This window comes from Dermochelys coriacea, chromosome 4, assembly GCF_009764565.3.
Source record: "Dermochelys coriacea isolate rDerCor1 chromosome 4, rDerCor1.pri.v4, whole genome shotgun sequence".
Taxonomy (NCBI): Eukaryota; Metazoa; Chordata; order Testudines; family Dermochelyidae; genus Dermochelys; species Dermochelys coriacea.
Window position 1 is genome coordinate 65,130,082 of NC_050071.1, and position 15,390 is coordinate 65,145,471.

At 39.3% G+C, this 15,390-nt stretch overlaps 2 protein-coding genes across 6 annotated transcripts in view; one reads left to right on the plus strand and one right to left on the minus strand.

Moving 5' to 3' along the window:
* Positions 1 to 7,323, plus strand: part of FNIP2 (folliculin interacting protein 2) — an 88,443-nt gene extending 81,120 nt beyond the window's left edge. For all 5 annotated transcript variants that reach the window (XM_038399059.2, XM_038399061.2, XM_043513246.1 and 2 more), the window contains 2 exons: positions 837 to 952; positions 3,124 to 7,323. In XM_038399059.2, the coding sequence (XP_038254987.1) occupies positions 837 to 952; positions 3,124 to 3,202 (195 nt within the window). In that variant the 3' untranslated portion in view covers positions 3,203 to 7,323. The remainder of the gene's footprint in view (positions 1 to 836; positions 953 to 3,123) is intronic.
* The window catches only part of C4H4orf45 (chromosome 4 C4orf45 homolog), a 76,302-nt gene that overhangs the window by 997 nt on the left and 59,915 nt on the right, over positions 1 to 15,390 (minus strand). Inside the window, exon 4 of the mRNA XM_043513247.1 lies at positions 11,572 to 11,734. Coding sequence (XP_043369182.1) covers positions 11,572 to 11,734 — 163 coding nt within the window. The remainder of the gene's footprint in view (positions 1 to 11,571; positions 11,735 to 15,390) is intronic.

Below are 15,390 nucleotides of genomic sequence, written 5' to 3' on the forward strand. Positions count from 1 at the left end.
TGATAATTGCTCTTACACTTAAATTCTCTCTCAAATCTATAAAAAGCATGTGAACTTCTATCATATTAACTTAATGGGCAATGTGATCTTTAAAAGTCTAATTATTGAAATACCAATTTAACTTCAACTTTTACCATTTGACAACTAGTATTTAGTTGTTAAACACTGTTGAACCAGTATTAAAACCCTTTAGCATTAGTACTGCAAAACATCTACAAGGGGCTCATAAATGAGATTTTAAAATAAATTAATGAACACAAGAACCTGTCACTGCAGCCCACATCACTGTCTTCACACACTTTATTGCAAATATAAAATAAAATGGAAAGTGCTACCTTTTATAATTCTTAGTTTCTTCAAGAATGGCAATTCTGCAGAGCTAATAAAGTTCCGATTTTTAGATTCAGCTATTTAAGTTGTATCTCAGAAAAACAGCAGTGACTTGTAATAAAGATGGCCTAGTCAAAGTCTTCAGGTTTCCTTTCTAATTAGCTGCCTTGAATGTCTTTGGGTCTGATCAGCTTTTATTTAAGTCAGTGAAAATACTGTCATTGACTACAATGGGAGTTGGATATGGCTGGTAGACTGATGTGCAACAAAGGTGCTAACCAGGAAAGATAGCCTGGCCCAAATCCCTGAAAAATCATCCATTTTGATATGATTGCGTTGGCCACTTGCGAAGAGCGCTGTGCCTATTCTTTGGATTTTTTAAATTACACTAAACTTACATCATGCCTCCTGGTATAGTAGCTAAAATTATGAGTTTACACATTTACATGAAAGCTAAATCGATTCTTGAAATTTCTGGTGGTTTGTTTTTTTGGTTTTTTTTGCAGTGCATAATGCACCTTGAGGATAGGCTACAGGAGATGTACCTCAAAAGCAAAATGCTCTCGGAATACCTGCGAGGACATACAAGAGTTCATGTAAAAGAGCTAGGAATTGTATTGGGGTGAGTAAGATTTAGAGCTGCTATAAACTGCTGGCAAGATTGACCAAACTCCCTTGAAGTTCAAATGCTATTCCACTGTTCAGTGAGCAGGCTTGCTTCTCAGGCTTCCCACAAGGCCTGTGTATGAGAGACATGCTATATAAGGTGTGAAAATGTGTGCCACTGAGCTATCTGGAAGTCAAATTGAACTGTTCAAAATTTAGCATTAAGAACAATAGCTAGTCCCTATTTTCTTGAAGAAAAATTAACCTTTTTAATTTTGTTCTCTGCAATAATTTAAAAGCCCATCTTCAGAAATAAGACAGAAATAAGTTCTGAAACTAATTGGCTTTAACTGTTAAAAATACATGCTAGCCTTCTTGATAGGATATCTTCTTATTTAAATATAATGTAAGAAGTTGGAGACCACAGCCAGTCTGAATCTTCGGAATCTTACTGCTGTTAATCATGTGTGACAAAAAAGGATGACAAGTGTTGTTTGGGTTGTTTTTTTTTAAGCAGTTATGTACAGTAACTCAGTCACTAAGGTGCATGACGGTTTTCTTTGTAAAGTTTTTCTCAGTTCACTTTTCAGCCTTCCTGTACATTCACTGTATTCCTCTTGTCCAACAGCCAAATGCAGAGCCTGTGTCCATTTTGTTTTCTCTTTCTCCCTCTGTCAATCCTACATTTATTGTTTTTCATTATTTGTATTATTGTAGCACCCAGGAGCCTAATCATAGACTAGGACCCCCTTGTGCTGCGTGCTGTACAGACACAAAACAAAAGAGCTTTCAATTTCTCTGGCAATTTCTTAGTGTTCCATTTTATTTTTAATAATAATAGTAATATCTAGCTCTTACATAGCACTCTTCATCTGTAGATCTCAAAGCACTTTACAAAGGAGGTCATACAATTAGCCTCATCTTACTGATGGGGAAACTGAGGCACAGTAGATGATGGGAATTGCCCAAGGTCATCCACCATGCCAGTATCAGAGCTAGGAATAGAAATCTTGTCTCCTGAGTCCCAGTCCAGCTTTCTAGCCACTGTCACACTGCCTCCCTTTTAGTCTTTGCTTTCCCTGTTCTTTAACTTTCCCTTCCCCCCAGCTATATGTGGTGTTCCATTCTGTTTCTCATCAAATCCCGTATCCTTGTCTGAACACATAGCTGAAGTGACTTGAAACTGACGGGGCTGTGCTTTTTCTACTCCTGCTTTGATTGCAGTGTGGGTACGTGTTCTTGTCAAGCTACTTCAGCTGTAATGCTGTTCAGATCAGGATCTGTTGTCAAAAACATGTATTGAGGCTTTGACAGAATATGTCTTTGGAATGTTAAATTGTTTATTATTATGGTCACAGTCTCAGTTTGTGGAATCTTGAGTCCTGTAGAGCCTGGGTGAATACATTTTAACTCTTACCTGGAGTGCTAAAGCACCACTCCTGATCTAAGAACATGAACCTCTGTCTCAGGAGGTGCAAAGCTGTTGTGGTGCTGAAACGCTGAGCCTGTCTGATTTTGATTATAGGTAACACTTGCAAAAAACTGACTGGTTTCAGAGTAGCAGCCATGTTAGTCTGTATTCGCAAAAAGAAAAGGAGTACTTGTGGCACCTTAGAGACTAACAAATTTATTTGAGCATAAGCTAAAATGCATCCAATGAAGTGAGCTGTAGCTCACGAAAGCTTATGCTCAAATTTGTTAGTCTCTAAGGTGCCACAAAAAACTGATTCTTTTCTTCAAATTGGTGTTAGTGTAGCACTAATGCAGTAGAACCTTATTATTTCACACTAATGGCTTGGAAGAAGCTGCAAACTGAATTTTGTGAATTAGTGAAGAATTTAAAAGCAAGCAAAGATAATGCATGACACAATATAACATTGATCTCTTATTTTGTAAAAATCTACAAATGAAAAAATACTACTGTACATTTATTAGTATGCTATGAATGGTCAAATAATAAAAGTAATGAACCCTTAATGATAGGAGACCTCACTTCATCCTGTTAAATCACCAGTGATCTAGGGAGTGACCTCCAATTATTTTTGGTGTGGATTAGGAAGGTGGGAGAGGGAGTGGGTAACTTTTTTTTTTCTTCTGTAAAAGGTGGAGATTATATATATCTATATCTATAGATAGATATAGATATAGATTTATTTAAAAGCCTTCTTCCTTTTCTTAAACTTCTAGGATTGAATCCAATGACCTGCCTTTGTTGGCTGCTATCGCAAGCACTCACTCCCCGTATGTTGCTCAAATACTCTTATAAGTTAAAATCTCAGAATAGTCATCCCCTGAACAAACTACAGGAGTCTTGAATGAAGAACAGACATGCCAAGCACCGGTAAAGGGGAACAGTGAGGGGAGCAGGTGATGACACTGCATTCCAACACCTTTTGATTCTACTTTCAGCTGGACGCTTTATCTAAAGACTTCAGTTTACATACTGTAAAAGGCATTCAGGTTGTTTTTTTTTTTTTTACACTCTCACCTCTGAGTTAACGAATCATGAAGGTAAATGCATCCTTGCCGTCTTTTTAAATGACCGCGAACTACAGCGAACACTGAACTGTCAGCAGAAAACACTGCTTAAAGTAAACCATGAAGTGGCAGTAAAAAGAACACGTGGAATAGGATGGTTCTTCTAAGACTGCACTTGAGATCTCATAGTGTTTTGTGCGCTTCTTTGGTTGCGGAGCTGGAGTTGTAAACTATGTAAATAGCATTCCTATACAGAGGTGCGTGGATGGATATGAAGTTTTGCAGAACACAAACATCCTTTTGTATTGTAATAGTGGCCGGCTCAAAACAAGAAACTTGGACTCAGCAGCTGAGTTATGTGGTGTGTTTGAGGTTTATTGTTTTTTTTTTTTTTTTTTTTAAGGATGAAAGGAAGCTGCAGCTGCATCTAGTTTTACTGATGAGGAAACAGAATGAGCTCAGATTATAATTAGTGCCACCCCAACATTAGGATGAAGAAGGCTTTTTGAGAGAGGAGGATTTTTTAGGAAGCCTTATGGAATTTCTACTACAAGTTTACATTGTTGCATTTGCAACATTAATAGATTTTTGAGTTTCTGTATGACCTGTAAAATTGGAAATTGGTCCTAAGTCTTAATGGAATTAGATATTGCCATCTGAGATATTTCTGTTTAACAAGCTAACGTACAATATGTTACCAAATGTGTTAGAGTGTGTGTGTGTGTGTGTGTGTGTGTGTGTGTGTGCATACAACAACCAATTGGCATAAACTCAACAAAAGTTTATTTAAAAAAAAAAATCAGTGGTCAAATGCATCGCTACTATTTGGAGATGACTCTTCATTCACATTGAAAGTAGAGGCTGTTTTAAGTGAAACAGAGAGGACAATGACAAGCCTGGACATCCATGATTTATTAGAATGAACATTCACAAACATCTACTATGATGCTACAGAACTTTTGCACTATCATCTCAATGCCTTCTGATCTATTAAGGACTAACTGCTTTGAGGAAGAAACTTGCCCATTAGGTCAAATAGTTCATAGCACCAGTCTCTATTGTTCCATACAATAGTATACAATTATCTAAAATTCTCTGCTCATAGGCACAGTTAACGTCACATGCAATGTATACACAGCAAGGTACAAAGTTACATTTTTTCATCAAACACTATTTAGCAGCATATGAAACTATTTAGACCAAGAAAGGGCAAAAGGAAATAAAAATATTATTTTCAAAGAAAGGAAGCGAGAGTCAAGGAACCCACCCAAGCAGAGTGTTAGACTATCAAACATTCTGTGGAAACACAGACATGAGTAGTATAGGGCACTTTTGGCACGTGATATCAAGCTGTCTAAATGCTTGTTTAGAAACATGAACTCTTTCTACTAGAATCATTACTGCCTGCTAGGATTCATTAATTGGCTCACTGACCCATCCTTTCTGGTGATTCCAGAATTCCCAGTATTGGAGGGACCCATTTAAGCACAGTTTCAGTTTATACTGCCCTGATAATTGGGTTTTCTAAAGAGAATCTTCAATAATTAAAATGAGAAAAGGTGAGTATTATGGGGGTTTTCATTTTGTTCTAAATGTGACAAAGAATTGCCCTTAAATCTTGTTAGTCAGTCTCTCTCTCTCTGAGAGGAACGTGCAGATTTACCATGAGAAATTTCTGTGCAGGTTTGTTTGTCCAAGTTGAAGGACTCTTAATTTCCAGGTATGATTTCTAAACAGATACGCTTGTTTTAAGATTTTGTTTCTCCAATCTAACATTCCAGGAATCTCCTTTTGCATAGTACTTACATAGTGTGTCTACCCAGCAATGAAACACCCATGGATGGCCCATGTCAGCTAACTCAGTTTGCAGGTATATAAAATTGCAGAGTATACTTTCAGGCTTGGGTTGGAGCATGGACTGTGGAACACCTCCTCATGGGGTCCAAGAGGCCGTGCTTCACCCCAAGCCCAAATGTCTACACTGCAATATTGACCTGGGCCAGTCAAGGGTGTTTAATTGCACTGTAGACATTTAGTCCTTTTTCCCAATGTGCTCTTCAGAATGGCTACAATCTTCCTGAGGTTTGGGTTATCTCTTATTACTGATGCATGAAGAAATCTGCTTGCCCTGATTTGGTTCCCCTGAGCTGCTTTGACCTCCACTTCATGGTTTGCTTGAAACCAAATGACACAACCAGTGCACCTGTTGTCAAACTTCCCCGCTCCGCTTAGTAAGTGTATAGGTGTGTGTAATGACTTCCCTTGTAAGTATGCATGAATTCTGTATTTTATTCATTCTCGTTACTTCATTCCCTGCAGTTTTTTCAGAGTAATTTAGTTTGTCTAGTTCCTGTTTATGTTCAACAAAAAATGGCTTGTCTTGCTTCCATCTGAACTGAGTTGAGTCCCAGTTTGCAGAGAGATGCCTGCAAGCGGACCTCTGTATCCACATGGAGCCCCATTGAAGGCAAGTCAACCTGCACACGTCATGTTGCAGGATTAGAACCTTGATCAGAAGTCCTTAATATATTACTTACCCCCAACAAATGCTGCTGTTTGATAAAATTGTACATTAATTTAAGATGTATGAATTGATGATTCAAATGCGCTCGACTTTTCTTCAGCCCAATATAAAATCTTTACAGTGTAGTTATTGCCCTTTATATAACTCTTTGCTGCGCTTCACAAATTACACAATGAGACTGCCCTATTTTTGGTCTCAAATTTCATTTCTAAAATTAAGGTTTGTATAATTCATTTTAAAAAAATGTTGGCATTAGTCTAAAGAAACTTAAATATTTCTTCCTTCCACCAAATATACTACCTCAATTGACAGGATATTACCTTCAGGGCTTCAACTTTGTAAGGCTTACCTGTTGAACGTTTTTGTAGCATCTTGCTGGTTGGGCAAGTTACTGTGGCATGACAGAGCAGAAAGTATGTACAAATGTTGTTGTGTTAGACATCTTATAGCATGTTTCAGTTTTATTTTTTTAATAGAATGAAAAGTGGAATGAATGTACAGGAAAAATGTTTAAAACTTACAGTGAAATAAAAATATAGCTTAAATCTTCAAGATTCCAAAGCTTTTTTTATTTTTATCAGTATTATAATCTTTTGTAAACTTCTTAATACATATTTTTCTTGGTTTTTCAAGTGAGGCTGAGTAATCTTTCAAAACCCTACAGAAATGCAGTTTACACATTCCAATGTAAAAAAAGTACACTCTTCAGATTAAATTAAACGTTTACAAACCTGGGAGAGAAATGCCAATACAGGTGAACACTAAGCTGTAGGACTGCATAAAATTAAGTCTCTTAATCTAAAGCAGTTGCAGTAAGAGTTAAACATTTTAATCTAGTTTATAGCTTCCCAAATTATTAATGAATCTTCACTATAGTTCTTTTGCCTCAAATATATGAATATATACTTTTAATTCTGTGTGTGTTTCATAGCTATAATTTGGAGGACAAAATTATAAATAAGTTGTTTTGCTTGTATATTTTCACTCTTGAAAGTGAAAAGCCCTTTTTCAAAATACCAAACTGTTGTATGTAAAGGTGACACAACTTGGTCACTATCTAAAGCAAAATTTCCCTCTCCCCGCCCTCCTCTCTTGACTTAAAAGGACTCAAATCAGAATTGAGTCTAAACTGCCAATTATACGCTATACATTAGCTACTCCAGTTAAATGGATTAAAATGAGATACATAACTGGTTATCCATACTAGAAGCAAATCTGATTGTGTTGCTATTGCATGTTTTATGAAAGGATTTCCATTTTTTAGGATTGACTGAATGGGTACCAGTATCAAACTGTGTGGAAATTTTTTTCTTACTGCTGTTTATGTACAGTATAATTTTGGTCTATTTCTTTGCGAAATTTGGTGCAATAAACTCTTTGAATTCCGTTTAAATTGTCTTGTGTATTTTTTTTTTCATTTTAAATCTCTTCCTGGAAATGTTTTTCTGCTTCTGGTGGATAAAGCTCAGATTGAACACTGCATGGATGGGTACAATTGGCTACCGCTACCATTACCATTACTAGTAGTGCAGCAGCAGATATGACATCGTAATAGACAGTCTTCACAAGGTTCGGGGGCTTATGTTATCTAAACTCTACTCAAATTTATAGATGCCTCCTCCCCACTTATACCCAGACAAATGCTGATACCTTAAAAGTGATCTGTGAGCAGAAATGAAAATTGAGCGAACATGAATGTTTCCAATGTCCTCGCTAATTAGGTTCTGTGGAGGAACTAGATATCTCTTAATTCAATAGATCTCACATAGGCCTGTGGCTGTTTCCAGGTTCACTCCTTACTCCCCCACGCAACCTCCAATGTATTTTAAAACATCTTTTAAAAAGGAATTATTGGGAAAATGCACTGCTTTAACATTATATTGGTGAGGCAGGGGGAGATATCAACTTGCATGAAACTCTCTGGCCCAACTTATCACTACACCTACATGTTCCAGGGTGTAAATGCTCAGAAGGTGTCAACAGCAACCTCTGAACTGCCAGAAGGCTTTTTATAACATCTATATGACTTTATTTTAAAAACAAAACTATTTTATACTTCTCTGTGTGCCAAGTACCCTAAGAGCCTGAGGTTCTGTATTTGTATTTTTGTGCTTAACTCAATTTTCTGGTGTGTGTTTTTTTTTTTAATGTTCACCTCCATGAACAATCAGACTTCACCAGATTTCCAGTTGTTTTGGAGCAGTTTTTTATGCCAAATCTATCACCTTTCTAAAGCATCCAAGCTGGATGCTGTCCAGAGTACACCAGCAACTCTCCAGTCTGGAGGCCTCAGAGCAGCATGAGATTTGAATGGAGAAACTGTAGAAGCGACTGGATCTGTTGGCCTTGCATCCGATCATTACATACAAGGAGAGAGGATTAATGTAACAATTGTTTTTCCACTCTCATGTTTGGGAATAGAGCTGAGGTACAGTCTGGTTTGTATCTTTATAACCATGCATCCCATCTTCAGTTTGAACTCCATAAAGATTAGTAATATCTCAGGCTGAAGGGGACAAGAAAAATAACTCCTGTCATCAAGTTCTCCTCACAGTGCATCTCCCTGAAATGGCTTCAGTTTCTTTTATTTTGTAGCAGTAACTGTAAATTTTGTAGCCTTTTGACATATATCTGCAATCTCCTACAGTGCTTGGTGTGGTACCATGCTCTGTCCCATACAGGCAAACTCAGTGAATACAACTTCATTGTACTGTACTGTCATGATGATTTCACGCTCACTCACTTTGTGGTGAACTGTCCTTTACATAGGACTCTTACCAAAACAGTGACCTTTTTAAGGTAAACAGAATTTAGTGCTCATGAGCCAGAAAGCCTAGTAGCATACAGAGTACATTGGCACAGTTGTGCCTGTGGGTCATAATCCTGACTTGCATTTTCCCTTGTTGGTCTAGGCCTTAACCAGAGCACCATTTGTGCTGAGTTATGTGGCTACCTCATGTTGAGTGAAAACTTCTTCTTAGGCTTAGGATGAGTCCATAAAACAGATCTTTACTTGTGACTTAATCAATAAGGCCGAGAACTCTAGATAATGCATTGACCCTAACAATTCGGTAGTTCTGCAGAAAAGGACCTAGGGAATACAGTGGATGAGAAGCTGGATATGAGTCAACAGTGTGCCTTTGTTGCTAAGAAGGCTAATGGCATATAGTAGGAGCATTGCCTGCAGATCGAAGGAAGTGATTATTCCCCTCGATTCGGCATTGGTGAAGCCACATCTGGAATATTGCATCCAGTGTTGGGCTCCTCCTTACAGAAAGGATGTGGACAAATTGGAGAGACTCCAGTGGAAGACAATGAAAATGATCAGGGGTCTGGGGCACATGACTTACAAGGAGAGGCTGAGGGAACTGGGGATATTTAGTCTGCAGAAGAGAAGAATGAGGGGGGATTTGATAGCAGCCTTCAGTTACCTGAAGGGGGGTTCCAAAGAGGATGGAGATCGGCTGTTCTCAATGGTGGCAGATGACAGAACAAGAAGCAATGGTCTCCAAGTTGCAGTGGGGGAGGTCTAGGTTGAATATTAGGAAAAACTATTTCACTAGGAGGATGGTGAAGCGCTGAAATGGGTTACTTAGGAAGGTGGTGTAATCTCCATCCTTAGAGGTTTTTAAGGCCCAGAATGACAAAGCCCTGGCTAGGATGATTTAGTTGGGGTTGGTCCTGCTTTGAGCAGGAGGTTGGACTAGATGACCTCCTGAGGTCTCTTCCAACCCTAACCTTCTATGATTCTATGAATCTTTATAATGTTGTTTTAGGGTACATTTTATGAATGAATGAGGGGTTGAGGTTGGGACACGATGTCAGCAGTTGGACAAGAAGCAGGAGCATAAATTGAATGGTATCAATGTAGATCAGTACACGTGCAACACCCAAGTAGAAGGGTCGGAAAGTAGGAGAGGGTGTGTACATCTGCCAAAAAAAAAACGTACGTAGACTCTCTGAGCCTGAGAATGAATAATAAAACTGATAAGGTATTCAAACCAGATTAAGGCAGTCAAGGCTTGGGGATGTAATTTTTCACTATTAACCTCAATTCCATGATTTGACACTTGCCAACAAAATTCAGGATTTGTTTCAAAACTGTGTCCTGAAACAAAATAATCCTAATACTTACTAGTGGCAGATACCTGGTTTGAGACTTATTTTCCATGAAATAAATGGCAACTGGAATTTACAAAGCTGGTGGTGATGTACCTTGTCTACTTATTTATTGAAGACCACTATTTTTTTTAACCCCAGTGGGCTGCAATTGATAGAACTACTGTGGACTATATGCTAACTCTGGTGTAAAACAAAGAAATACTGTTTGTTTTAAAGAATAGCTTTTCCCTCCAGTACAGGAGACATGATAAAATATAGGTAGGATCAACAACCATCAACAATCAGTGATGGATTAATATTTTCTTGTTGTTCTGTCTTCTGTATATACACAATTGAAGGAAAAGCAATGGAGTGAAACTAAAAATGAAAGAGGATTTTAGATGTGGGAAAAGGCAGCTGGGTGGGTTGGTAAACAAAACACAAGACTCTGACCTTATGATACTTATGTTCCCACATAAAATTAGCTTAATTGCCACATACTAATAATCCACATGCTGGAAAACTACCCTTGTAATATTTCACAGTCAATCTTCTGTTTGGCACAATCCCAGGACTAAGACAGTCTAAGAATTACAAGTATGAACTGCATGTTGTCCAGAGAGCCCTCAAGATGAAGACAGCACTCGCGAGCTTATAAGTGACTATCTCAAGCTTTTAATGAATAAATTCAGTCTCCTATAAACTGAATTTTGGAGTTATAACGATCCCATGGTGATCTGGTAAAAGCCTTTATGACAAAAGGAAAGTTCCATTGTTCCTACTATGAGAGAAGAGGTTCCTGTACAGAGAGCAATCTGTTGCTCTGTTACGGATGGAGGGAGAACTGTTTTCAGCGGTAGAAGAATGGATTCATGAGTACTTTTTCATGGCCTTTCCCCTACCACAGAATGCTGAGGTGATTGGGGTATCCAATTTGAATTGTATGGAAAGAGAATTAGAGCTGGTATCTGAGCAACAAGAAAGTGGGTCCCCATTCTGGAACTGAATTCCAACACTGCCTATAACCATTTTGTTTCAGATATGAACTGTTGGGCAATTTTATTTTACTGTTGTACCTCTGTGGCCTAGGAGCGTGTGTGCACGCACACAAAAAAGCCTAGACAGTTAATCTCCTCTTGCTATTTATTTACTTATCACTAACAAATCAGTAATGCTTTAGCGTCTATTAGTGCTACAACTATTCTGTGTTCCTAGAATACTGTGCACTACAGGTGCTAAGACCTGTTTTTTGAGATTCAGTATAGACCCTAAAAACCTGTATAGGGACTGGCCTGCTGATGCTGATCACTTTAGTTTTAAGCAGGTTTATTTAGCTAAACTTTCTGTAGAACAAAGTATATGATTCCCCAGACAGCAAATTGTTCCCCATTTAAAAAGTGTTGCCAAGCCCTACAGCACCAGGACCAACTCTAAGAAGTCAGCCTCCTCCTTCCATCTATCATTTTCTTTCCCCTACCACAGTCTTGAGTTGAAATTTTTCAGCCATACCTCTGTTAAGGAAAGTACTGTACCTTTAACCTTGGAAGCGCAGATCCCCTTAATGACCAGCTGTTGCTGGGCATTGCAGCCCATTTTCTCTTTGCATGATAGAAGTTGTCATAGTCAGTGCAATTCCAAGCAAGCCTGTCCCTAGTGTTGCAGCCTTGTAGATCAAGAATACTGGGTGGAGGCTGCCTAAAATTTAAAAAAAGGGAAAAAAATCACCCCTGAAAGTAAGAAGTTAGATTATTCCTGGTGCCACTATTTTGAGTATTCTCGTTCAGAAATCTTTACATAAGATTTTGATATCTCTAATAGGAAAGGGTTATTACTTCTAAAGACTTGTTGACCAGGGACTTCTGACAAGATTTCTTCTATGAATACTTATGCCTAGTCTTCTTCCCCAGAACAAAGAGGAATACAGATCTAAATATGCCAGCTTGCTGCAGTAGAGGACGTAACTTGTAGGTACCAATGTTTCAAGCTATATAAAATAACAGTCTAGTATTCACACTGTACAGACTAGGCCCACCGAGGGCCAGTGCTCTGTTCTGTCATGCAGGACTTCCAAGTTGGATAACCTGTCTCTTTTCCCTAGCTTGCAGGGAATGGGAGTAGTACTTCATGCTACTCAATGGTAAACACTTGTGTGACAGATGCAGAGCTGATATGTAATAGTATTATGACTAATGCTATGTAATTTTATTAACACTGTGACTTTGTCAGTAAGGGGAAGTAGTTGTGTCTTAGGAGTAATGGAAGGTGTATGCGCCTATAATATGTGAATTCAGTGGGGTCTGTGTATGAAAGCGACACAATGGCTTTCCAGAAAAGAATACCCATATATACGCTTTACAAACAATGGAGCAAGCTGTTAGCTTCAAGGATCCTGTCTCAAACAAGTTGCAAAACTTGTTTTGCTGAAGCTGGGAGCCTGGTGATCAAAAGAATGCTAAAGAGTTAAAACGTTCACTTGTCAGAACTGTCCAGGGAGACAGACTGACAGAGAGGGAGTCTTAAAAAGCTGGACTTTCCCAGGGCCAGGGACACCTTAGGGAAAAGTCAGACATGTACAGCCTGGCTTATTGTTCTAAGATATGATATATTTTTCCTCTGAATGCTTTTGTTCTATATGAATAAAATTTTGTTTTAAGGAAGCTGTTAGTCACTGATTACCAGTTATTGTCCCAAAGGGAACAGAATTGCAGAGTCTGGGCATAAGTCAAACCTGCTGTGGTAAATCATGGTTGATGCACAGTAGATTGCAACACAGGGACAAGTCTGATAGTGGGAGAATTGTGTGATTCCACTAGAGGCCTCAGACCTAGAGTAGGTGCACTCAGAGACCACGAGGGGTCTGAGGTGCAGTTAGCCTGGTAACTTTGACAACCTACACATGTGCTGTAGTTAGTGCCTCTAAGCCTTTGTCTTCCTTACAAAATTTGATTGGGAGGACACGTGTGAAGAATCAGATTAACTAAAGTGATGCAGACCACAACTTTGCCCTTAATGCAGACAATGGCAAGCTGTGATCAGCACTGTTATCAACTAATCACGGTTGAACTTCAGGAGCTGTTATCCTATATTTGTGTTCAAATACTTGTTAAGGTTACCATAACTTGTCACCATGACACAGTTCACAGCTCATTCTTGTCTAGTCAGACTGCAAAATCTTTGCTCAGTAATATCATGGCTAGCTTAACTTTTCACTCCTTATGTTCTAACATCATCAGATTTTGTAGTGAAAACAAGACCTCAGACTCTTAAGGTATGTCTACGTTGCAATGTAAGCCCAGGGTTAGTGGGACTTGAGTCAGCAAATCCTGGGTTAGAGAACCCAGGGCTTGAGCATCTACAATGATTGTCAACCCTAGATTAAGAATTTTCTAACCTGTGCTCAAATCTCGGGCACTAGTGTCCACAGTGCTGCACGGAGATGCAAGTCAAAGCAATTGTATTCCAGACTCCTTTTTGCCCTCCCAAAATGTGGCCACTCTATCCCTTTTGATTATGGTGCAGCATGGGAAAACTTGACTGTCCACACTGTATGTTATAGGAAGTTTGAACAACCAGCCAACACATACTGGCCAGCATCATTTTGGTCCACATTCTCCCAGCTACCAGAACCAGCAGTGTGGATGAGGTGCCTTTTGAAGAACTCTCTCTTGTGATTTCACTCCTGTTTCAGGAAACAGGCAGATATGCTGGGGGACATTTTCTGATCCACTGGAGGCACCTGACAGAGCTTCTGATAGAGCAGGAGGAGGAAGACACAAACATTGCAAATTCAAACTGATGCTGCTTATGATACTCTGTATTGCTGCTGATGCCCCCTTCACAGACTGGAGCTTCTGGAGCAGGGCCACAAGCACAGACTGGTGGGACCACATTGTCATACAGACCTGGGGTGGCCAAAAATGGGTCCAGGATTTTTGCATGAAGGAAGATACATTTGTGAAGCATTTGCCTCGACCTTTCGAGTATAAAGACACCCACATGAGGGCAGCCATGCAGGTCCAGAAGCAGGTTGCTATAACTGTCTGGAAGCTGACTACCCCAGACTGCTACAGGTCCTTTGCCAACCAGTTCGGTATTGGCAAGTCCACTGTGGGTAATCAGGCATGTGATTTTTCCCCAAGGAGATGGGCATTAAAGATATTCCTGAAGTAACAGCTGGGGGTTTCAGAAGATGGGGTTTCCAAATTGCTCAGGGATCATTGGAGGGACTCGTGCGCCCCTAGTTTGCCCTCCTCAATAAGCACATAATACATAAACCACAAAGAGTACTACTCCATACTACTCCTCCAGGCCCTTGTGGACTACAGAGGTTGATTTATGAATGTCAACATGGGTTGTACTGGGAAAGTTCATGATGCCATGGTTTTACACCTCTGGGAAATCTACACTCCTGGACAAGCTGGGACACTATTCCCACCAAATGACATTGTAATAAATGGAGTTACTGTCCCCATTGTTCTGGGGGACCCTGGCAGACCTCCTTTTGCTTTGGCTTATGAAACCATACCCTGATTTCAGAGGCCCTAGCAAAAGGAGGTTTAATTAGACTCTCAGCAGGTGCAGAATGGCTGTTGAATGTATTTTTGGCAGATTGAAAACCCACTAAAGATATTTAGACTGATTCCAATGTCATCAATGCTGTGTGCATTACTGTGACTTGCTGTGCTCTTCACAGTCTTTGTGAAGCCAGAGGTATCCATTTCCCCCTGAATGGGCCTATGACAGCAAGGGGCCACTGAATCAGTACACTCAGCCAGAAAGTGCACCTACTACAGCTGGAGCTGCATGCACCAAGACAACAGAACTCAGGGATGCTTTGTGATCCCACATTTTGGGATTACGTGGCTGCGTGGAAGAGGGAGATTAGTGCCTTTATGAATGTGCTTGTAGGGAAGAAGGATCTGATAGATTGTGGTGGGGTTTCATTGCTTAGGGAGAGGTGGGGGTTTGACTGCCATGCAATGTACTTATGAATGACCTGACTGCTTACCAAATGGAGAGGGACATTGATTCATAGTATGGACTGATGCAAGGAAGTAATTGATGTATGGATTGATGTAACTAACTGTACTGAGGAATAGTCCCTGATCATGTGTTTACCTTTATTTTAAATACACATTGTATGATGTGATCCAGTGATAGCAATAAACTTTCTTGATAAAATAAAAGGTTTATTTATAAATATGGATTAGAAAAACACACCATTAACCCATTGTCAGGCAGGCCAGCTGCCATTACCACACTAAAACACCTGTAACAACAACAAACCCTTAAAAAGACTCAAAACAAACCATAAAGTGCATGAACAAGTGCAAACAGTGAAACTATGTACA